The 23,923-nt window shown below is 40.0% G+C and overlaps 1 protein-coding gene across 1 annotated transcript in view; it reads left to right on the top strand.

Annotated features, from left to right (window-relative positions):
- Window positions 1-23,923, top strand: part of Col28a1 (collagen type XXVIII alpha 1 chain) — a 152,703-nt gene that overhangs the window by 109,611 nt on the left and 19,169 nt on the right. Inside the window, exons 29-32 of the mRNA XM_021647616.2 lie at window positions 20,023-20,091; window positions 20,569-20,649; window positions 20,739-20,774; window positions 23,258-23,294. Of these exons, the coding sequence (XP_021503291.1) occupies window positions 20,023-20,091; window positions 20,569-20,649; window positions 20,739-20,774; window positions 23,258-23,294 (223 nt within the window). The remainder of the gene's footprint in view (window positions 1-20,022; window positions 20,092-20,568; window positions 20,650-20,738; window positions 20,775-23,257; window positions 23,295-23,923) is intronic.

Below are 23,923 nucleotides of genomic sequence, written 5' to 3'. Positions count from 1 at the left end.
TAAATGAAGGAATGAATACTTGAGTAAATGTATGGAGATTATATGCTAATAATGATAATATGATAATATGTTAATCGCTTCCCTTGCAACTATACTATTTGACTCTCAAAATGAATCAGCAATTACTGAATTCTGTCATTAGTGAGACTTTAAACTTGTGAAATTATTATTTTTTCTGTATCCTGGTGTTTAGTTGTATAATTGCTTTGATCTTCTGGGTAGATCCACTTGGTCTATTGGCTGACATTTTCTTGGAAGAAGCTTTCTTGAATATGTGATTGTGGTCACAGTATTTTTCACTGCAGTGCGGTAGGATCACAGTGAATGTAATTTTTCAAAAAATCCTTGTTTCCTGGGAATAAACCTGAGGGCATTGGGTCTGTATGTTCAGTCTGGTTCTGTTCAGTGATTATAGGATATACATACAGTAAATTCTTCATCGAACCTACTCATAAAGATTCCTATGATCAATATTTTATCTGTCATTGATAGACTGCAGAACACTTAGTTGCCTGTCCCCACATCTTTCAATCACTGCTAATCTTACACTTTCCATGGCCATTCTAGGTTAGTAAACCAGAAGGAAGTAAAATACTGAGTGCTGGCTTCTTAGATTTTTCACGACTTTGTGGTTGTTTAGGGAAGTTTAGGCCTTGGGAAGGGGCAAATTCCTATTTGTAGGGATGACATTTAAAGAGCACTGCTAACACATTCATTACAGTCCTCTGCATTGGCACAGAGAGGAGCTTTTATAATGATGCTTTGGCTTATACAGCTATGCCTTCAAAGCAGAAAACAGGATTCTCATCTATTGGAATACTAGTCTCTATTCAAAGTTCCCCAAATAGGTTCTGTTAATTTTGAAAAATAAATTTAGTTGAGATAACAGTTTTCTTTCTGATTTTATCCTAGTTTTACAAAGAAATTAATCTTCCACTGTCCTTCCACCTGTCTTTCCTTTCTAAATTACCTTGGTAGGGTGATTTTATAGAGTCAATCATTATATTTGCTACATGTTCTCCACTATACATATATAATATACATAAGCTTTTAGAACACTATATTAGAAAAGAATAAACATACACTCTTTGCCAGAGTGTTAAGACCAAATGTGCTGACATGCTTCTCAAAGTAGAATTTGCTTCCATTTTTCATATCAGAAAAAAAAAATAAGTTTATATATAAGTCATAGAGTCAGCTCTTCTTCCTTCTCAAATGAAAGGATGCTGACCCCGCTGGCTAATCCCGGCTAGTTACACAAAGCATTATTTCAGCAGTTGACTCAATAAATGTTTTTAAATATTTTAAACATAACATTCCAGCCTCCATTTTATGTACTTGATGCATCACAACAAAAGTGGTAAAGATTCAGAACCTTATGGGAACTGCATCTTGTTGGCAATAAATACAATAAGTAAGGAAGTTAGAGAGCATGTTTGAAGATGAAAACTACTATGACAAAAAAGAGAGAGGAGGAAAAGGAAGAGTGAAAGAGTATAAAGACATTTTAGTTGGATGGATCTGGCAATGGCCATCTTAGGATAAAAGAAGAGTTCTGCAAACTTTTCATAGGTGGAAGTTGCTTGGAGTGTGCAAAGAATAGCAGAAGGATACCACAGACGGAAATGCCATCCAGGAAGTAACAGCAGGAGGTTGGGAAAGGACATGTAGCCATTCAAGCTTGTGAAATCCTTGGCTTTCCTGGACAGTGACACTGGGAACCGCTTTCTGGGTTTTAAACAGATCATAGACATATCTGAATAAATATATAACTACAACCTGCTAAGTTCATTTAGTGTTGCATATAAATATGGCTGATCACTTAGTATTGGATAACCAATTAGAGGACTCATCTCTGGGAAGATTAATTCTCCATCTCAGCAGCTGTTAACTGCCTGTAGTTCTTCATTTAGTGGTGGACCTCATGAAATTTTCCCTAGCACAATGGCATGCCAGTTGGTATTGCTCTTGTTCTGGCCTTGTTTAACCAGTATGGGTGTAGCTTCCTATAATATCTAAAGACACAACGTCAAAGCAAACTTCCTGGTCCCCTGGCTCTTACAGTCTTTCCGCTCCCTTTTGTGGTGTTCTCTCAGCCTCGGGTATGAGGATAACGAGGTGCTAAACATTCTATATTCAGTTGTTCTTTGCATTCTGACCAGTTCTGTAATCATCTCCTAATGCTGCAAAAAAGAAGTTGTGTTGATGAGCAGTAAGAACTACACTTACCTGTGGGAATAAAAACAAGTAATTAGAATGCCAGTAAGAATTATAATGGTTTAGGAAAATGGCAGTAGTGAAGTCTCCTCTAGGATCTGTGACCTCACTAGTCATGAGTAGTTGGCTAGGTCTTCAGTGCCAGGTATGATTTCCCTCCTGTTAAGTGGGTCTTAGGTTCAATTGGATAGCTGTTGCTTACTTCTAGGATATGAGTGCCGCTATTGTATCATTAGGAATTTCTTGCTAACCGGGTCATTGTTGTGATTTGTAGTTGTCACAGTTGGGTAAAAGCGTTGCTTGATTTCTTCCCTTGGTAAACTACATAGCACCTTTTCTCAGGAAGGAAGCTTTCGTGTCAGATCCAATTCAAATCCTCCGTCCTGTGTCTGAAGTGCGTGGCATTTTCAGCAGTAGGGTCTTTACCTTCAATTTCCGGGAGGTAATCAAAAGCAATAGAAAGAGCTTATATTGTTTTGGGAGTCCTTTAAATTCCCTGACCAACAACCTGAAAGGAGGTTTCTCATGCCTGGTACTGGGGATTTTGTTAGATAATTTATGGTTCTTGGAAGGAGAATTATCACTCTAAACAGTGAACCTTTAAACTGTCTGTCTGTCTATCAATCAACATTTTATGTAAATATATAAAACATAATTTCATATGGTTTTTTAAATATCCTTAGTGTTATAACTTCCCCCTTCATCTCCCTTTGCATTGTTCTCCCTCCCATTTAAAGCCTCCCATCATTTTTTTTTTCTATTTTCCTCTTCCTATTCCCTGTATCCTTCTTGTTATAACTTACTAAAACTTTATTGGCAAGAACGTGCATCATACAGTGCAGTTAAGTGCATTTCTCAACACACTTAAACTTTATGCATGGTAAATGTTGCTGTGAATACGTCATCCCAAATCCAGTTTATGATTTAAAAACCATTTGTGTGTTTACTTATCAAGAAGAAGAGTTGTTTTTTTTTTTAAAGGGAATTTTCAAGCGCACTGAGAGAAACCAGCTTCAAAAGTCAGCAAGGCACATAGGACCAGATCCATTCTTGAGTCTTCTCGGCCGCTCGGCTCTTGAAGATCTAGTCATACTGAGTGCCGTTGTTTCCTGGATACCTTGGTTCCCTAGCCCCAGTGCTGTGTGTGAGCTGATTTCTTTTCTTGGGGAAATTACCTTAGCATCCTACTTTACAGGCTCAGCTCTTGTTCGGTTATCAGGGCTCACAGTCGACTTACCTCCTCTGGAAGCCACAGTTCCTGGAATGTTATGTTTAAAATATTTAAAAACATTTATTGAGTCAACTGCTGAAACCTGTATTCTGTTTGGGTTTTCATGGTGCTTCAGATCACCCCAGCACAGCTCTTCCCATGTTCTAAATGTTTATTTGCTACCTAGCCACCAGATGCTGAGACAGCAGGTGCCTTGTTTTATGTTATATCTAACACACCTAATGTATACTTGGTACATAGCACTTATCTAATACAAAAAGAGGAAGTCTTCATGATACCCTTCCTCAATCTTTAATTCTGCCCATCTTTTAGAACAACTGGTCTGGAGTACCTACCTGGTGATAGAAATAGTGCTGGAAATAGAAATGTCTATGACACTTAAAATCCATTTTTTTTTTGTTAAATGAAAAGATCAAAGGACAGTGGAGTCAGTGAGATGTCTCAGAGGGTAAAGGTGCTTGCCACTAAGATTGGCAACCTCAATTTGATCCCGGGAACTCACGTGGTAGAAGGAGAGAAGTGATTTGTACAAGTTGTCCTCTCACCTCCACAAATCTCTCTCTCTCTCTCTCTCTCTCTCTCTCTCACACACACACACACACACACACACACACACATAGACACACACATACACCAAATACATACATACATACATACATAGAGCTGGGTGCAGTAGCACACATCTTTAATCCTAGCACTCATGGAGGATGAAGAAGATAGACATCTGTGAATTTGAGGCCAGCCAAGGTGAGTCCAGACAGCCAAGGCTACACAGAGAAACCTTGTCTCTAAAAAAAAAAAAAAAAAACAGTAAGAGAGAGAAAGAGAGAGAGAGAGAATGTAAAAAAAAAAACAAAAAACAAAAAACATGTGCATGCACACACATATACACAGACACATACATGAAGAGACCTGATCTTTAGAATTGGGTTTCTTGGTCCCTTATCGTATAAAGATACCAAACAAGGCAACATTATTCGGTATTTGACCTGATACTTGTGATACCTAGTAGAATTGGTTCCTGCACTTGCACCTCATGGTGAAAATTGTAAGAACATATATTCTAATTCTCTAAACTTCAGTTAAAACATTTTTCTTTAAATGTCAGATGTCTGCTGCACACATGCTCTCGTATGCTAACAGAGTGACGGGCTATGGTTATTTCAAAGGTTGGCATGTAAAATAGTACTGTAAATTAGCAATGCTGAACTCATGTTCTACAGGAAGTTTATTCCTTCAGAGCACACGTTCATAATTTTTCATTTCTCGTTACAAACGAGGCCAGCACTGTAGCCAGCCTCATTAAGAGGAAACACTATTGAAGTTTAACCTTGCTACTTCACTGATGAGATTGTGAACTGGAACCAATCTTTGTCATGTCAGACTCTGTGTAAAACAAATGGTTTCCCTGAGTAATCCCAGCTGAATTGATGGTTACTCAATAATTTTTTTTCTTTTTTAGACAAGGCTTTGCTATATATTCTTGTCTGGACTGGAACATACTAGACCAAGCTAGCCTCAAATTCACAGATATCCACCTATCTCTGCTTCCTGAGTTCTGGGATTGAAGATGTGTATTACCATGACATTGGTAGAGTCTTAAAACAAGAATTGTAGGAAAAAGACTTTCATTGGGAGAATTTTATGTTTTGTCAAAATGCTCCCATATTAGCAATGTTCATTATCATGTTCCTTTAGTTCCTAGTCCTTGATTCTTAATGCTTGTATGTTTATAAGGGGAACCCCAGGCAGCTGGCAGAAGGAATTGGAGGAGTCCTTAGTTAGAAATTTGGGAATAGAGTCTGTGACTAGCACATTCAAGGACCATCAACGACAATTTGACTAGAGTGCAGCAAGCCTTGAGTGCTCCAGAGGTGAGAGGTGTGAGCAGCTTAGCTCAGGGGCAGAGCAGGGTGCTGATGGGTTGCTGGAGTCTGGAGTGGATGAGGACTGCAGCACAAAAAACAAGGACGCGGGGAACATTAAGATCCAGAGCCTGGATGAGCGAAAGGATGGAGCTGACGTTTTCTGAGGTTGAGAGACAATGAAAAGATAGAAGGGATAGAAGAGCTTAAAGGCTTGACTCTGAATCTGTCATGATAAACTTCCATGGGAAAGAGGGCATAGACTGGAGTGGTGGGAAGTCATATGTGGATTGAGGAAGGGTTTTTTTTTAAGGTGAGAGAGACATCATAGTGTGTTGTGTGGTGCTGGGAAGAGTCTGGGAAACAAGTTTGTGATGCCAAAGAGAGAGGAGTCACTCCTCATGTCCTGAACTTTCCTATCAGAAAGGATTTCCTCTGACCCGCGCCTCAATACTGCCCCCACCTGAAATGAGAATCAATTCTCCAAGATTCTCAGCTGTCTGCCTGGGCATTCCTGGGAACGGAAACTTCCTTCTCTTATTTTCCAGTGGCTTTGTAACAGATTTCAGAGGCTTTCTTCTATTAAATAAGGAAACGAGGCATACCTACCTTATACCCTAAAACCTTGTAAAACTCTTCCCCTTTCCGTCCTTCCCCATGGAAGTTGTCACCGCTCACCGTGTTGTGTACAGCTGCTTTTTCTTCTTTTGGTTGATTAAATGTGCATATTCACATGTAGGCGGGTGGAATCTTTTTAAAAGCCCATTTTGCCCTGGGCTTCCAGCTTGACTTTCTTCTCTCAGGGTAACATGAGCACCTTCCGAGTCAACGTATACTTTAGTCTACTGTATGGTAGATAGATGTAACATTTTTATATACCCCATTCACCTTAAACAGTGTTAGCGAGAACCTCTCGTGTTTTCTCACTCTTATGTGAAGACTTCTGTTTCACCCTGTTCTGTAAGACATATTTAGAGCTGTGCTGTCCTCCCTTGGGACGGCATTTTGCCTGCTGTGGATTTGTCTGTTACTGTTAAATCTTTGGTGGGTTTTTTCTTTTTTCTTTTTCTTTCTTTCTTTTCCTTTTTTTTAAAACTTCACTTTGTATGTGAGTATAGGGTTATAAACATTTTAGGAAGGGCAGTTTCACCACCCATATATTTGTCGCTTTTACTGTTAAACTTTCATATAAGTTCACGATTTGATCTTGAAGCAAGCACAATGAAGAGAAAAAAAAACTTAACAAATAAATTTTCTTTAAGGATTTGTTTTAATAAGAGACTGTGAGTCTATGGATCTTTTCATAGTTTTATTGTTTTGCCTGGCTTCAAATATTACCCATACATCTAACCTCCGGGTTAGCAAATCAGTTGCGACTGAATACTTCATAAAGAAAATCTAGGGGAGTTTTTCAGAGAAAACAGATACAGAAGTTTCCTTCTGTGAGTAAGTCTGGCTGTTCTGAACTCAATGGGAAGGACAACTGCATAGAGCTGAGCAAGCTGGAGGATTGCACACGGCAAGTATTTGTCATAAGGCTCTTTCATCCTTTATTCAAAGAATCATAGGACTTTAATCCTCAGAACATATAAAAACAATGAATAGACATTTTCTGAGGAGTGACTCATTATGGAGCCCAGCATGATTTTTCTCATGTGAGCAAAGTGAGAATCACTGCTCAGAAGGTAGAGAGTCCAAGAAGGGTTTGTTTTATTATTATCTTTTTAATATTTAAATTCAGTTACCACTATGCAATCTCCTCCTTTAATTTATTCTTTGGTACTTAACTTTTTTTTTAATATGCTCACATAATTTCACAACTGTCATGCCACCTAACTGAATAATTTCATAACCCTCAAAATAAAGCACACACCGGTTGACAGCCACTGCCCTCTCCCTTCCTGTGTAACCATCAGCCTTGGCAACCACTAGTCTTTCTATCTTCCTAGAACCCTGTATTCTGGATGTCTTACACAAACAGGAGAATGACATGTGAGCTTTTGTGACCAGCTTTTATAACAGAACCTAAAGTTTTCAAGGATTGCTCATGAGGCAGCAGACCTTTCTTCACACAACCAAATTTTACTTTGTGTGCATATATCATTGTTTATCCATTTGTCTACTTCCAATGTACATTATTACTGTGTTTCTACATTGGGTTATTATACACAGTACTGTTACGGACATACATATGCTAGTTTTGTGTGTGTGTGTGTGTGTGTGTGTGTGCGTATTGTTGTTGTTTATTTGGTGTTTTGAGACAAGATCTATGTAGCTCTGGCTGGCTTCCTAAGTGCAGGAATTAAAGGCATTTGCCACCATGTCTATCTGTATATATGTTTTAATTTTGTTTGGACATTTTATCTGAAAGCACAGAGTGACCAATTTGGGGGATAGGCTTTCTCCTCCTATCTGCTTACCCATCATCCTTGTCCCCAGGGTCAGCAGTCACTCTCTTTTCCTTAACTTGACACAATTAGTGTCATCTGCGAGGAGCAAAACTCAATGGAGAAAATGCCTCCATAAGACTGACTTGAGGACAAGCCCGTGAGGCATTTTTCTTGATGGATGACTGTGTGGGAGTACCCAGCTCACCTTTGGCAGTGCCATCCCTTAACTGGTCATCCTAGGTGCTATAAGAAAACAGATTGAGCAAGTTGCAAAGAGGAAGCTGGTAAGCAGCATTCCTCCATGGCCCCTGCACCAGCTCCCACCCCAAGCTCCTGCTTCTGCCCGGATCTTCCAGGATGATGAACTACATGGTGTGGAATGAAATAAACCATTGCGTGATCCACATTAAGATTTACTTCAGACTTAAGGGGGTTCAGAACCACGAGAGACTAACCATGAGTCATAATCAAGTAGCGGATGTGTGACAATGTATTACAGCAGACCCAGGAAACCTTTTTTGTCAAAGTGTTTCATCATAGCAACAACAGCTTAATTAAGACACTTATGTGTCTTGGTAGTATGTAGGTATTCCCAGATTGCACAGTGGGAGCATTTTTCCTTCTCAGACTCTCACGGTCTTTTGAAGCATGTCTTCCTTCTAGTTCACCTTAGAGGGGCTATGGAAAATGGAATTGAGCTCCATCTCTAAACACAGGATTAAGAACCATTGTAATAACTTGGACCACAGGTGATGTTTGAAACAGAGCAAATTAAAGGGATACACGTGATAACGAAACCATCACTCATACTGGCACTTGGTTGTTCTACAGTCTCCAGTCCGATTGCAAAAGCCAACACATGGACTTGCTGTCCCTTTCCCTAGGAGTGAGGGCGTTTTTCTCAGCTTTGCTTTGTCTTCTGAAGACTAAAATTCCATAGATGAAGAGCACTCTCCAAAGAACTGTCCTTGCTTGGAGTGCTGGCCTGCAAAATGAAAAACCACCCTGAGTTTTTTGATGACATCCTCAACTTAATGTCACAATCTGAGCTTCATCACATTGAAATACTTTTTTTTTGTTACAATTTTATTTTATTTATTTATTTTCCCAAGGGCACCTAATGTATTATCAGGTTTTTTGTCTATTATTATTATTATTATCATTATTTACAATTTATTCACTTTGTATCCCAGTTGTAGCCCCCTCCCTCATCTCCCCCGAGTCCCACCCTTCCTCCTTTTTCCTCCTATATCCCTCATCCCTAGTGCACAGATAGGGTGAAATGATACTTTTAACCAAATTACTTTTTGATGATTTAACATAAAATGCTCTTTTTCTGGTCTCCTTTACCAGAAAAGAGGAATGACCTAGTCTCTGCCTTGCTTTTCTGTGGTCATTGTAACAGAGTGCCACAAATTCAGCTTCAACGTGATTCACATTCAGTCTCTTATAGTTGTGGAAGCCCATAAATATGAAATGATCTTAATGTAGATAACACTAAGAGAGTCTACAAGAATCCATTTCCTAGTCTTTTCTAGATTGTAGATGTTCTTACTGTACATAGCACATTTCTCCATCCGTGAAGCCAATGGATTCTACTTTTTTTCTTGATGACTTTATTTCCACTGCTGGATACCTGCTCTTCCATTGTACCTCCTTCTGCTTCCCTTTGAAGGAGACTGATGATAACACTTAGGACCCATCCAGATAATCCAGAATAATCTTTCTGTATGAAGAACTTTAATTTAGTCATTGCTGTGAAGACCCCCTTTCCATGTAAGATAATGTTCAATTGTTCCAGGTGTTAGGCTTATTATGGTTTGGGTATAAAATGGTCCTCAAAGGCTCATGTGTTGAAGGTGTGATTCCCAGGTGGTAGTGTTCTGGAGAGATGAATGGATCACTAAGGTGCTAACCACATCAATGGGTTAAATTCACGGATAAGTTCCCGTGATAAGATGCATGTGCCTAATTCGAGAAAGCAGGCTGTAGAAGGGCATACCTTTTTGGAGTGTGACTTTTCCCTGCCTCTTTCTTGTTCTTGTCTTTACCATGAGGTAAGATGTTTTCTCTACTATTCACCAACCATCAAAATGTTCGGGGTTGCCCTATGACGCTAAAGATGCTGCTGGGCAAATCATGTGCTGAAACCTTGGCAACCATGAGCCAAGCTAGGTCTCTCCTTCTGTAAACTTGTATCTCAGACATTCTGTTACAGCAAGAGAAACTTTTACTAACAAAGAACCCAGATGCCTTTCTAGGTCATGATTCAGCTTAACTCTAAGATTATGAAGAAATTTTGCTCTTTTCACTGTTCCTGTGCCTATTCTTGTCTGTTAATAAATTGATCTGTGGGAAAAAAAAAAAAGAAGAAGAAGAGTAATTTGAAAAACACACAAGTCATAGAATCTGTTTGTTCTGCAAACTTATGCCCAGGGATTGAATATTGAGCTGAGAGGCCCACTTTCTGATGCTTGCGTACTTGCCATGGCTCAGCATTTCCTGCTGTCTTCACACTCCTGCTTAAGTGGCCCGTGCAGTCAGCAGACTGCATCTTGAGTGAGCCACAGTGGATTTTCTAGCTTGCACAGTGGATTTTCTAAAACCTCTTTACTGGTTTTATTCTGCTGTTTCAGAAGCCAATGCTACAAGAGCTTTTCAAAAACAGACCCAGCTCTGCATTCCTGGCCCAGAGGACATGGTTGTACATAGCTTCTTCTGTTGATTCTCCAATAAATGTCTGCTGAGCCTTTCTACGCATCCTTATTTTATTATCTCTTTTATATATCAAATCTTTGATCTTTAAAACTAACACATGATGACATAATTTTCCTCCACTCCCCTTCCCTGTTTCAACTTCCCCCATGCCTTCCACCTTGCTTTCTTTCAAATTTCTGGTCTCCTCTGCTTTAATTGTTATTGCTACCTGCACTTGCTGCATCTGTTCTGCATAGCTCGCATGTATAAAATTTCAAGACTGACTGCTTGCTTCTAGGTAAACAATTAGGGAACTCCTCCCTGTGGGATGACTCTTTCCCTTAGCTCAACAACTCTGGACTTGTCTGTTGTTCTTCTTCTAGGGCTGGAGCTACACGGGGGGGGGGGGGGGGGGGCGGGGGGATTCCCCTTCCACATTAGCATGTGTATTGGAGCTGTCCCTGTTCAGGTCTGGTTTAGGCAACCATGTTAACCGAAGCATCCTGGGTAAAGCTTCTCTGTCATTTCTAGGAGCCACAATAGAGTGTCTGGCACTTTGTCTCTTAAAGTCTTACTTGATGTTCCTTGAGCATTGAGTTCCAGAAGTTGTGTTGTATATGTGACGCTCAGTTTGAATTCTACATTTTTTTAAATTTATTTATTTTTTATATTAATCACAGGTTATTTACTTTGTATCCCAGCCGTACCTCAGAAGGTAAAAAGGGCAGGATGAACAGTTTCTATTTTGGAAATTTATAATAACTAAGATGGATAAAATAGGAGAATCTCATACGTTGTATGAGAGAGGTTGATAGAAAGGATGCTAGTCATGGCTGGAGTGAGGAAAGATGAGAGAAGACTGCTTGGACGTCTTAGGAAGGCTGGTCCTTACAAACATGTTAGAAAAGGATGACCTGGGAGAACAGAGGTCATGACACAGAGAAGCTGCAAGCCTTGGAGACTGAGGGATCAGTGCATGAGGGACAGAGATGTGGCAGAGTATAATTTCTATTTTGATAGATTTGGTTGTGCAGAGGCTAGCATATGGAAAACTTCAGACCAGGACTTCAGTGATAAGAGTGGATATAAAGGACTAGAGATTTGGAGTTTATCTTTACAGGGTCATTACTAACATTACAGATGTAGACAAGATTGCTCACGTTGAGCAATAATAATAAGAGAGGAGGAGCCTGGCATATGTCTAGCCTGAGAACACAAGGAACACCAAAAAAAGCACTGGAGTCATCTAAACCAAACAGCCACGGTTGAAGAGATAGCTCAGTAGTCAAGAGCCTGCCATATTCTTGTGGAAGACCTGAGTTCACTTCCCAGCATCCATGCCAGCATGTTCCTAGCCATTGGTAACTCCAGGTCCAAGGGATCCAATGCTCGCTTAAGGCCGCCATAGCCACCTGAATCCACATACATACACTTAATTAAAATAAAATAAATCTTTAAAAGGAACTAAAGATCAAAATATGTGATCTTCTAGAGACTCAGGTCAGGGAACCAGGAGACTACAGATGGCCAGTAAAGGAGTGTCATGGATATCCTTGTCCCTACCATAGCCAACTGCCATCAAGCCCACTCTGTCTCTTTGTATTTATCATTTGTAGTCCAACTATATTTGAATGCCAAGATATTCATGAAATTTGGCAGGTTTGTATAGAGAGATTTAGACAGAAGGGCAATATGAATTGATATATGCAGCTGAGACCAGCTGGCAAAACCGTCAAAGTCGTGATACTTTTTGTTCTATGACCTGCCAATGTACTTAATGCTAAACTGAGATTTAAACTGAGAGCAACATTATTATTTTAAAAAATGAAACTAAGTTCTGCCAATCAAATAGAAAATTGTGAGCATTGGTCCAGGAAGTAATAAAGCAGTCAGGCTATGTGGCTTCATTGGTCTGGGATTATTTGCAAATGCTCATCTGCTGCTTTTTTAACCCCTTCTCATCCGGTACTGGTCATACATAGAAACTGAAAGTAAAGCCTAAAAGTTAAGCAAGACGACTAGGGAAGGAGTGTCACCAAAGTGACATATATAAACAAATATGCAAGGCCAATTTAGATATTTATAAAATTTTGTTCTTTTTGTTGGCTCTCAATGTTTCCTAAGATTTAGAAGTTCATTACCTGCTTCTTCCTTCGTAAGTCTGCTATCTCAAAACATGCTTTAATTAAAGCTGGTTTCAGATAGAATTCTACAGTAAGTCTAGTCCTTTATTAAAAAGAAAGAACAAAAACATATGCAATGAAAGAGTGATCAGAGTTCTAGTTTTGTATGTTAATCACCTAGCTCTTACGTTCCTTTCACGTGAGAGGCAAATACCAACACAGCATTCTGGCCGTACTTACCTTGGTTCCTTACTTCACCAAAGGTAAATTGCATCTGTCATATTTCTCTGGAGCAAATCTCAATAGTTCTAGTTGAAACGTGTGTCTTTAGGTGTGCTGTATGGTTCACACCACAGCCATGCTTTGCCTAACAGCAAGGATCTGTTCTAAGAAATGTCACAAGGTGAGCTCATCCCTGTTTGAATGTTATAGAGTGTCCTATATCCAGATGGTAGTGGTCCATTATGTAACATGTCCTGTTGACGCCATCAAGACACACAGAAAACATGACATTTGTGAGCCTCCTGCACGAACAGCATAATGTACTGTCTTTATGGTCATGTAACAGTCATGGTGGAGTATTCTCTAACACAATGAATACATACCCAGGACTATTAGTATGCGAGACAGCAGCATGTGTTTGTCATCAGGCATTAGGTACTGTACATAGCTGCATTGCTATAGTTTGTGTATGTGTATGGTATTGAGTTTGTGTGTGTGTGTATGTGTGTGTGTGTGTGTGTTTGTACATGAGGGTGATATTACATGTCTCTCCTTGATTGCACCCTAACCTTTACTTTTTGAAATAGAGATTCTCACTGATCCTGAAGCTCATCGTTTTGCCTAGATTTAACGGCCACGGCTTCAGCACGCATGTACCTTCACATATTCCAACCCTTACTGCTACCGTTATAGATATACACAACTAAGCCTGCCTTTTCAAAGGAGGTGCTGAGGGTGCAAACACAAACCTGACGCTTGCCATCACAGGCATCTTCCCGCCTGAGCTCTCTCCTTAGCCCTGAGCATGCTATCCTTTTATTAATTCTTTAAATGATTCATTTTTGAGAATTTCATAATATGCATTTTGTGTTTTGAGCAAATCCATCTCCAACCCTTTCTCTTCCCCAACTCCTCTCTATGCCTTGGAAGCTGATTTCAGGTTTATAACTCCTCGAACTGTGAGATAAAAGACAGGTAATGTTTTAAGCCTCTACATGTGATGTAATTCATTATAGCAGTCCCAGGAAAGGAATATAGCCATCAATTCTAACGTCAGCAGCATTGTGGTTCCAGCTCCTGGAAGGTTCCATGGGTGTTTTTCTGAAAACCTCTTGCTGTGTGTGGCTGCCATTTCTTAGCTCTATACTCAGACCATGAACAATGAAGAAGCGCACATAGTAAAAGGTGCCAGATTGTCTATAGAAACAGAATCCAAATCAACCATTGAATCTGCCAAAGTAAATGATTTCCTTGTCTCTCACCAAACACAATGCAACTTGATCACCATTTGAATGAAAATCAAATACAATGAAGCCATGCTTTTGTTCCGTTTAGCCCATTGGGATTTTATCCTGGCCTGGTACCAGAGGCTCTATGGCTCTACTCCGACAAATGCTTGCTTGAAAGCATGTAACTTACTCACTGATTCTCCTCCTAAGCAAATGGGCTACTTTATCAAACAAGCATTAGGCTGTCTTAGTGCCCATTAGACAGTGTTAACATACCAAAAAGGGACATTCAAAGGAATCCAGTGCCACAAGAAAAAGAGATTTTAAGAAACCAGAAGCAGTTCACGATCAGGTTAGAGAGGAAAAACTGCTTGGGCTTCTACTCAGAGCTAAGCTAGAACAGAGGAAAAAAAGCAGTAGAGCTTGTATTTGTAGGGTCTGTCGGTTGAACTTTGGAAAGATAATTACTGTTAAAAATGTTGCAAAATCAGACAGAATTCATGGTAGCTTGAAACTGCTAAAACCTGATTTTATCACCTATGTATTTTTCCTCCCAGGACTATTAAGAAATTACAGAGAAACATAAATTTGCTCTTTATTCATAGGGAAACAGTACATGGCAGTTGCTACTTCTGGCAGCAGAATGTTATGATCAGAACTTTCAGAAAATCAATACCCAAGTAGCCGACCAATCTGGTTTTCTAGCTGTCCTTAGACAACTGCTTTCTCTTGACGTGATGCCCTGCAGAGACCAATAACAATGGAAATTTTCCATCGCATGTGAACTAGCTGTGCCCACAAAGCAGCACACAGTGGTTCCTGGATCCTGGGCAGAACTCTGAAAGATAGTCAGGCTGGTTGCTGTGCCATTCACCCACTAAGTCAACATCTTGGTACAAAACTGGCTTCTGTATTACAGATGGCAGGAAGTTTTCACTCTCTACTTTCAAAATTTATAATGCCCCCCCCCAGGTTTTTAATTATCAATAGTGTTTTCAGAAAGGGGTGAAGCAGAATAGAATAGGAACAGAAGGAAGAATGATACTTCGAATAAATAAAAAAAAAAAATCCTTGGATGTTGTAAGACCTTTACAAAGTATTGAGGTTTAGACGTTTTCATATAACCGGTTGCATAATTACATAGAAATTGAAAAAAAAAACACAAATAAACAAAAAACAAACAAACAAAAAAACAAAATGAAACAAAAAACCAGGAAGCCTTACAAAAGTTCATCACTTTTCTTTCTCAAATCCCTTACAGTCCCCTCTCCGCTTAGAAGGTCCCTGTGGACACAGCTGAATGCTAGCCAGCAGCTTCATTTGTTTTCACTATGTAAACCAAGTCTCTTGGGCTCCCAGACAAGGCTACCCTTTTTTGTTTGAACTAGAATTTCTTGCCCTGGTTTGCCTTATTGATTTTAGCCCTTTCTCTTAGTAAGTGATAGAAAATGCCCAGGAGGAGAACAGCTCAACAGTAAAATGGCAAAGGTGTAAAGATTTTTAAAAAAAAAAAAAAAGCCAAGATGGTTTGTGTTTTCACTGACTAGAGCCTGCCTTCAGGTTGTTTTTCTCTCTGACTTTTCAACTTTCCAGTGAGGCAGAAGGCCTGAGCCAGAATCCCAGAACAATTTGATCCATTTTCCTTTAACAATGGGCTTCTGTGTTACCTTTTCTAAATATGAAACCATATCCCTTCCTGGAGATAAAAACTTTTCTGTTCTAGCAATATTAACGTGGTAACAGAGAAACCGTGGGTGGCTTGAACTAACACCTGAAGGGAAAATGGCCGTGAGAGACGCTCTTTGTTGAAATGTCGCTCTGTGTGTTCCAGCTCTCCTAACATTGACATTTTGCTGAGGCGGAAGTTGTAATCTGGTGGTAGATAAACACAGTGGGTGTACACACTGATTGTGTTCACCTGGGACAATGTTACTGCTTGTTTCAACTGAAGTTACATGGATGCCAATCCTGGAAACCGTAGAGAGTTTTAGAAATGGCCAAGTTATCCTAAATTCAAAGAGCGGAAATGTTCTCAAGAAGCTCATACTGCAGGCTGGGACAAAGTGCTCGCCTTGCAAACGTGATGACCTGGGTTTCATTCCCCGGGATGAGAAGCTGTGGACTCCTGGAATGGGAGTTACAGATGGCTGTGAGCTACCATGTAAGTGCTGGGAATTAAACCCAGGTCCTCTGCAAGAGCACACGTGCTCTTAACCACTAAACCAGCTCTTCAGCCTCAATTCTTTCTAATTTTTAAAAGCCTCTCTGTTTTCTTTCTTCCTTCCTTCCTTTCTTCCTTTCTTTCTTTCTTTCTTTCTTTCTTTCTCTCTCTCTCTCTCTCTCTCTCTCTCTCTCTCTCTCTCTCTCTCGTTCTTTCTTTCTTTTTGTTTTGTAACAGCCCAGGAAAAGGCACGACATCACAGAGATCCACCTGCCTCTGCGTCCGGAGTACTGATATTAAAGGCCTGGGCCAACACCTCTTGGCTTTTTTTTTTTTTTTTTTTTTTTTTTAATTCCACTCCAGACAGTGGCTTCTCCCCTGTCTGGACTTTGGGCCTCTCAGCCTCCAAAACAGTTAGAAATCGATTGCTCTGTGGGTGAGCTTGCTATCTCGCTATTCTAGTGTTTTGTTACAGCAGTTTGAGCAGAATGAGGCAGTATGGCTGCGCCTTCACTCCCAAGCCTGTACCACAGGAAGCTTCCCCCTGCCTCCCACCTGCCTCTCCCGCTCAACCTTTCTACTTGCCTGTCCTTCTTTCCATCTCTGGAGGGTCCCAGGAGAGCAGCCTGGGGGTAGGTGTAATCTCCCTTTATACCTGTAGCCTAACCTCTCACAACAGCTTGCATGGGCTGTTAGAAACCAGTGACAGATTTTTATCAGAATCCTACTTCCCATATTACACATAACATCTGGTATTTCCATCACAGAAGGGTGCGCTGAGGTCCTCCTGTCTCTTCTCAGGGACCCAGGGTTTTCTAGGACATTGAACAGACTGGTTGTCCTACACCTACAGGTCCATGACACAAAGAGCTGTGACTTCCTTTATGCAGAAGGGCTTGGGAGTAGTTCCATACCTTCCTTACAGTTATGAAGAATGCTTTTCTTGGGCAATATTTCAGATCTCAACTGCAGATATCACAAAAGGTGTCCAATAAAGCTTTTATGACTTAACTGCCTTTAAGAAGTGACAATTTCCCAACAAAGGGAAAAGTCGTATCCTGAGGGAAAATCTCTGAGAACTCAATCATTGCCTTAGATGTAGCTGGGTGTTCAGGAGCCTGCACTGACATGCTTTCTAATGTAAGCATGATCTATATTGGAGGTTTTTGTTTGTTTGTTTGTTTTTGTTTTGTTTTAAGAATGATTTATTTTTCATGTATAATCTGACTAGAAGTCAGAGATCCATTCCTCCTATGCCCAATAAAATATTTGGAAGGAAAACATTTATTTCCTTTCTTATTAGTAATGTAAAAAAATTAAAAGATTTAGGTAGTTGTGTGTGACTCTTGTAAATCTCTTTTCTATAAAATAATCAGTTATCTGAAAGCTTAAAGCTATTCCACTAGTGATACAATGATTGGGAAGTTGTTTTGATATGTGTATTTGATTTTATTTTCCAGTAGACACGCCCTTTCTTACACTCTCTCTTATCTTGCATTCTTTACCGAGTTCCTGAGAAGGAATCATGATGGGCCACATTCACCTCTGCTAAACTTAAGGCATAGGTTTACTTACTAAAGGCTTTTAGCCAGTTGATCTACTCTGAAAATTTTAGGAAACCATTGAGTGTTTTAAAGGAAAAGGGAGGGGAGAACCCTTCATGATACAGAGACACAGTTTGTTAACAACTATAAATTTAAAAGTTTACATTAGGAAGCATGTCAGTACAGTATCCTGGACACCCAGCTACTCCCTACCAGACAATTGACCTTCTCAGAGATTTTTACCCCCTCAGGATATGGCTTTTTACTTTGTTGGGAAAGGATATAATTTCTTCAAGGCAGTTAAGTCATAAACCTTTATTGGGCATCTTTTGTGATATCTGCTGTAGAGATCTGCAATATTGCCTGAGAAACAACCATTTTGCATAATTGTTAGGAGACAGAGCGCCTTCTGGGCTCCTCTGTCTAAGTGTGGAGTCCCCAGGGATGATGCTCCAATGCACCCTAGCTTCACAGTGCTTTTTATTTGTCCTCCTTTGGGGTAGGGACAAAGATAAGCACAAGTTCCCTTTGGATGTTCTCCTACGAACATGTTATCTCCATTGCACCTGACCAGGGGTCCTTCTGGACCACTCAGCACAGACACCAGTCTGAAGTATCACGTCAGTATTCCAAAGCTACCTTTTACCAAGTGTCTCATTGGATGAAGATGCCTCCCGTTCTCTTCCACAAGACATCAGAGGGAACAAACTTAAACTGTGTCCTTTCCTGAAATGTCTTTCTTAAGCCTATACATTTAATATGTGGATTTTTTTTTCTTTTTAATTAAAAGAAAGGCTACTAGAATTTCAGGCAGCTGTCTCCCTAAGGTTCTCCACATCTCTCTGTGGGGTGGCCACCTGGTCTATAAGCTAACCCTTCTAACCTTAGATGAAGTGAGATCTACTCCCACTGAAGCCTATTTTCTGGTAAATGTGAGGCTGGTCTGTGGTCTCTATATTCCTGCCTACTCTTTATCATTTTACATAAGGTATTTAGCTGGCACCAGTTTCAATGCAGTTCTCAGACTCTATATTTCCAGATTTCTTAGTGGGAAGAGAGAATTAGTTCTTGATTGTAAGCTGAATATTATCAGTCCACCCTGCTAAGCTGAAGGACGATCACAACTTCTCAACAGTGAGTCATTTTAGGTGTATCCATAGCTTGCATGCTACACAGGCATGCCTTCCTGAGGGACTCACCATGTCACAGCCTTAGGCTTGGCTCAAGGAAACCAAGGTGAAAAGACATTCAGAAAACATGTTCTCAAACGTTGGCCAGTCTAAGGAACTACCCTATAGAAAACAAGTTGGATTTAGGACCAAGAGTAAAATTCTACATTTGATTTGCAATCTATTCAGATATGAAGGAATTCCCAAAGTTAAGTTTCACTGGGTTGTGAGAGATTGACTCATGGAAAAATGGACATTTTACCTCTCCTTTCACCTCTCTTTTTAAGCTAGTCTGAGTTTGAGGCTAGTGTTAGATGATGCCCACTGATGATTCTCCTTGGGTTAGTTAGGATACTTTTAAGAGCATGAGAGAAGGGAAATAAAAGAGTCCTGAGAGTCCAGTAATTTTCCTACTTTACCACAAACAAATCACTAGCTGACCCAGAATTAAGTAAGGATTTTAAATAAACTCCTAGGAACATAGGTACGATGACTTTGTGAGTTATTAGTGATTATTTCTATTTCATGGTCTAGTCCATGTGATATCGTTTTGCCCCCATGTATTTTTGGCATGAGACGGTAATAAATCCTGCCTGTGGTTATCAGAGATGCAACTATAGCCAATTATATAAGCATCTCCTTAGACTTGACTGGAAGGAAATGCTGTTTTATGTTTTCTCCTCATCATTAAAATGTGCTTTTAGCATATTATAAATATAGGAAAATACAAAAATGAACTGAAACATTAGCTATTTGTTAACAAGTAATTGTGTACATAGCTTTATCTTAGCTCTGTCTATCTATCTATCTACCTATCTATCTAGATATCTATCTCTATTGCTTTTTGAGACAGGGTTTCTCTGTGTAGTCTTGGCTATCCTAGACTCACGTTGTAGACCAGGCTGGCCTCAAACTCACAGAGCTCTGCCTGCCTCCCTGAGTGCTGGGATTACAGCTGTGTGCCATCTCAACTAGCCCATATTTATACTTACATATTTATATATCATCTCTGACAATTATATAATAGTGTCTCATGCCAAAAATACATGAGGGCAAGATAGATAGATAGATAGATAGATAGATAGATAGATAGATAGATGAATTTCTAACTCCCTAAATATTATGAGTTATTCTGAGGAATTAATAAGAAAACCTCTTTCTTATATCTCTATAGGGGGAGCAAGGACCTCAAGGTTTTCCAGGGTCAAAGGGCACAATGGGCCATGGCCTTCCTGGCCAGAAAGTAAGTGTAACAGGATCAAAATAAAATGCTTAAGGTCTCAACTGGTTAGTTGGCCTTGCTTTTGTCAGAAATCTCATGTTTCCTGACTCTCCTACCACACTAAGAAAACAAAACAAAACCCATCAGTGGTTAAATATAAATACCCTAGCTTTTCTTCTTACAGTGTATTTCCCCTCATTCTTCAAAGGCAGCCAGTAAGAGAAGAAATCCTTACGGCACATATGTAGAAGACACCAGAAGCCCCAGGGACCTGGTAAATTATATAACACTTGAGTTTCCTGAAGGCAATGAGCTTATCAGAAGGTGTCTCAATACCTCTTAAGTGGAAATAAATTTTTTCCTATGTGTATTCATGTCAACAGAACTTTAAGTCTTCAAAGATATTTTAGTTGCAACAAGTCAAAGTTTAGGATTTTTTTTTTCTTATTTGACTTTAGCGTTCACAGTTTGAGTTTGTCTTTTAACCATATTCTACAGGGAGACCATGGAGAACAGGGTGATGTGGGAAGGAAAGGTGAAAAGGGAGAAATCGGAGAGCCCGGATCTCCAGGAAAACAGGCAAGATGTGGTTTTTCAAGCCTCACTGTGGCTTTACATTCTCAAGCGGGTCCAGCCTATCCTGACTGTTACTCTTTTCCACTAAGTAGGGGTTACAAGGACCAAAAGGAGACCTGGGACTTACAGTGAGTAACTATCCTACAGGGTAATTGAGGGGGTCCATACATGCAGAATTACTGTATTCATGTTGAAGCTCTAAAATTATCACCTTTTTGCATGCTGGGTTGTTGTGTTTAAATGATGGTGACTGCTGTTTGGTTGGAGTTGACTTGGGTACATGATGTAATAACACCTGGAGAAGGAAAGGAAGCTGTGCAGAGATGTGTGTGAATGCATGGGGATGCTCCCTTTCTGGCCCCTCCTACAAATGATTGGGTTGCTATTATCAGCAATAAGGAAGTGATCCTCTTAAGAGAAGTGAGAGAGAGAGAGAGGATATAGGTTGAAAGACTAGCTAATTGAATAGCACAGTAAGGTCATAGAGTAAGTGAAAATGCAGTTTCTGCTACAAATATAGAAAACATGCCTTTAGGTTAGGATAGATACACTGGTTTCTAAAAGGCTGAGAGATGGCCAGTGAGATAGCTTTGTGGGTGTCGGTGCCTGTCCCCAGACAGTACAAGCCTGATGACCTGAGTCTGATTCCTGAAACTTACATAAAACTTCCTATGTACGCTGGAACAAGCGCATCCCTACCTCTCCCTGCCACTTGTCTCCTTGTCTCCATCTTTCTCTTTCATATACACACAAGCAGAAGAGTAATAATAACAATATTATCACAACAATAATAAATTTAGAAAAATCATAAGGCTAAGCATCCTTGCTTTGGGCAGACTGGCTTGTGGTCTCTGTTTAAACAGCCACATGTACCACAGACTTTCTTAAACCTGCCTATTGTTTAGACCACGCCTTGGAGCGTCAGAGCTTACATCCTACAGCCACTGAGCATCTTCAGGTGGATGTCCCTGAGATGCACCAAATGTACTGAGGCTCAGTCACCCAGATCCTACCTGACTCTCTTCATTCCTCCATAGCCCAGAACAAGCCCACAATCATCTTCTATTACACTCCCCCCATCCCCTTATTTTAGTTACATGTCAAACAGTCAAACCCATTTTTCACCATTTGGAGTATGACTAGGTTGTAGTAATAACCCATACTATGCCCGAAATAAAATAAGTTTCCTTCTCTTTGACTGTTGGGGACATCAGTTCTCACAACTTCTCTAAAATCTAGCTTTGTACTGCTCATCAAAGAACCTTAAAGGTGACCATGCCTTTGATAAAACTTTCCAGGATAATTAATAATATGAAAAACAAACTATGATAGAATATTAAGTGAAAAATATAATCGCAAAGCTTGATGTTTGTTTTCCCACATGTGAAAAGTTAAATAGAAAGCTGTCTGTGGTGGTATGTGCCTATAGTCTCAACACCCAGGAGGAGGGTTATAAATCCCAAGAGAGCCTGGCCCACATAGGAGACCTTGTTTCGAATAAACCAGATGAAATACTTAACATTTCTCCTTTCTAAATATAGTAAACACAATAAATACACTTTACCTTTCGGCATGCATTCTACTTTCATGTTTATTAACTGCCTCTGACTGTGGAAAAGTATGGCAATGCCTAAAGAAGAGAGATTACTCTCCACACCTTCCTCTGGCATAACTTGATTAGTGCAACCTGGCATCACACTGAGAAGAATCATTGTTTATTACTCAGTTTGTTATAAAACTATTGTTAGATGAAAATAGCCTCCATTAATGCTGTTTAGCTAAGCTGTAAACATGCCACCAGTACATATTCTGTCTCTACCACAATTGTGTTTATTATGTATGTGTTCTTTAAAGTTTCGCTTTGTGTCTGTTTTAAATTACTTTGGCTCTGCTGTTCTTTCTTGCTGAGATCTAGGGTTCTGTTAATCATCGTTTTCAGCTCCATGTTTTTATCAGACACAGACCCTGCCCTCTGTCACCATCACTTGTAACAAGCAGCAATGTGCGGCACTGGTAGGCTTACTTTGGGAAGCTCATTCTGGGCCTGTCTGATAGAGCAGACAGGCAACAAGACAGGGAGGGGCTTTTGAAGGATGAGGAGATGTCATAAAGAATCAAAAAAGAACAGCAGAAACTGAGCAGGGGACTGAATGTCGGAATAGAAAAAGGACCAAGAATGGGTACCTCTGGGTCTTGGCATCTGCCTTATTGGCTAGCAGAGGGTCTAAATCATTTTGTTGCTTTGCAGCATTCCAGCAGAGGCAGTACCTGCTGGGTTTAGACCTGTGCACATTCACTTCATATAATCTGCGTCATCACCTTAAGGCCCAGAAGCTGTTATGTTGTCGATACCCTGGGTCCCACAGCTGATGTGTATTGGAGTTGCAACTTAAGATCTAAAAGTCAGAGCTATTAGGTTGCACTATTGATCCTCATTTGGGATATGACACATTATATCCAACTTCCAACTTTTGCGCTATTTTGTTTAATTTTCTCCATTGAAGGAGTGAATCAAATGGTCCAACACCAATTCTCAGACATATCTCTCCTGATCATAGGAAACTTATTATACTCATAAATTTAATGTTAATACATTTTTCTTTTTCCCCAGAAAGAAGAAATTATCAAACTTATTATTGAAATATGTGGTAAGATTTAATTATCAAGACAGTGAAATGTCCTATACAGTATCAGCCCCACTGTGTGCTGTGCTGCTGAGCTAATGTGGATCATTCAAGAGATACATGCACATAGTTGGTGGGGAAATGGGAGGCTTATCTGCAAAGTCAGTGGAAAGTGATGAGGTGACATTGAAGGTGGGGTGGCTTTAGGAACCCTGAGAGGCCTCCTTGTTTCTCAAGGCTGTTTGGACAGTGGGAGACACCAGAGTGTGGGTATCAGGATCTTCATAAGCACTCTGCTCACCCAACAGTCAGGGACTACTGAGCCTGGGAAGAAAACTGACACAATGGAAATTTGGTTGCAAGAGCCCAACAGGCACCTTGAGAGTAGCCAATGACTATCACATGCTTTCTCCTAAGCTGGGACGTCTTTCCAACATGAGTTTCAAATGTGATTTCTGCAACTGTGATCTGTCTCACAGGCAGAAAGACTTTTTGGGGTTCACCATGTTTCACAAGGAAATCTGAATTCTCCCACAGCTGACACTATAGATGCAGGGCTCAGAGAGAGGGAGTAATGAAAGAGATCAGCTTTAGCGAAGATGAAGGCAGTAATGATGACTTGTATTTGAAGCAGACAGAAGCAAGAGTAGATC

Source organism: Meriones unguiculatus, chromosome 21 (assembly GCF_030254825.1).
Source record: "Meriones unguiculatus strain TT.TT164.6M chromosome 21, Bangor_MerUng_6.1, whole genome shotgun sequence".
Classification (NCBI taxonomy): domain Eukaryota; kingdom Metazoa; phylum Chordata; class Mammalia; order Rodentia; family Muridae; genus Meriones; species Meriones unguiculatus.
The sequence above is the reverse complement of the archived record's forward strand: the minus strand, read 5'-3'. Positions and strand labels throughout refer to the sequence as shown.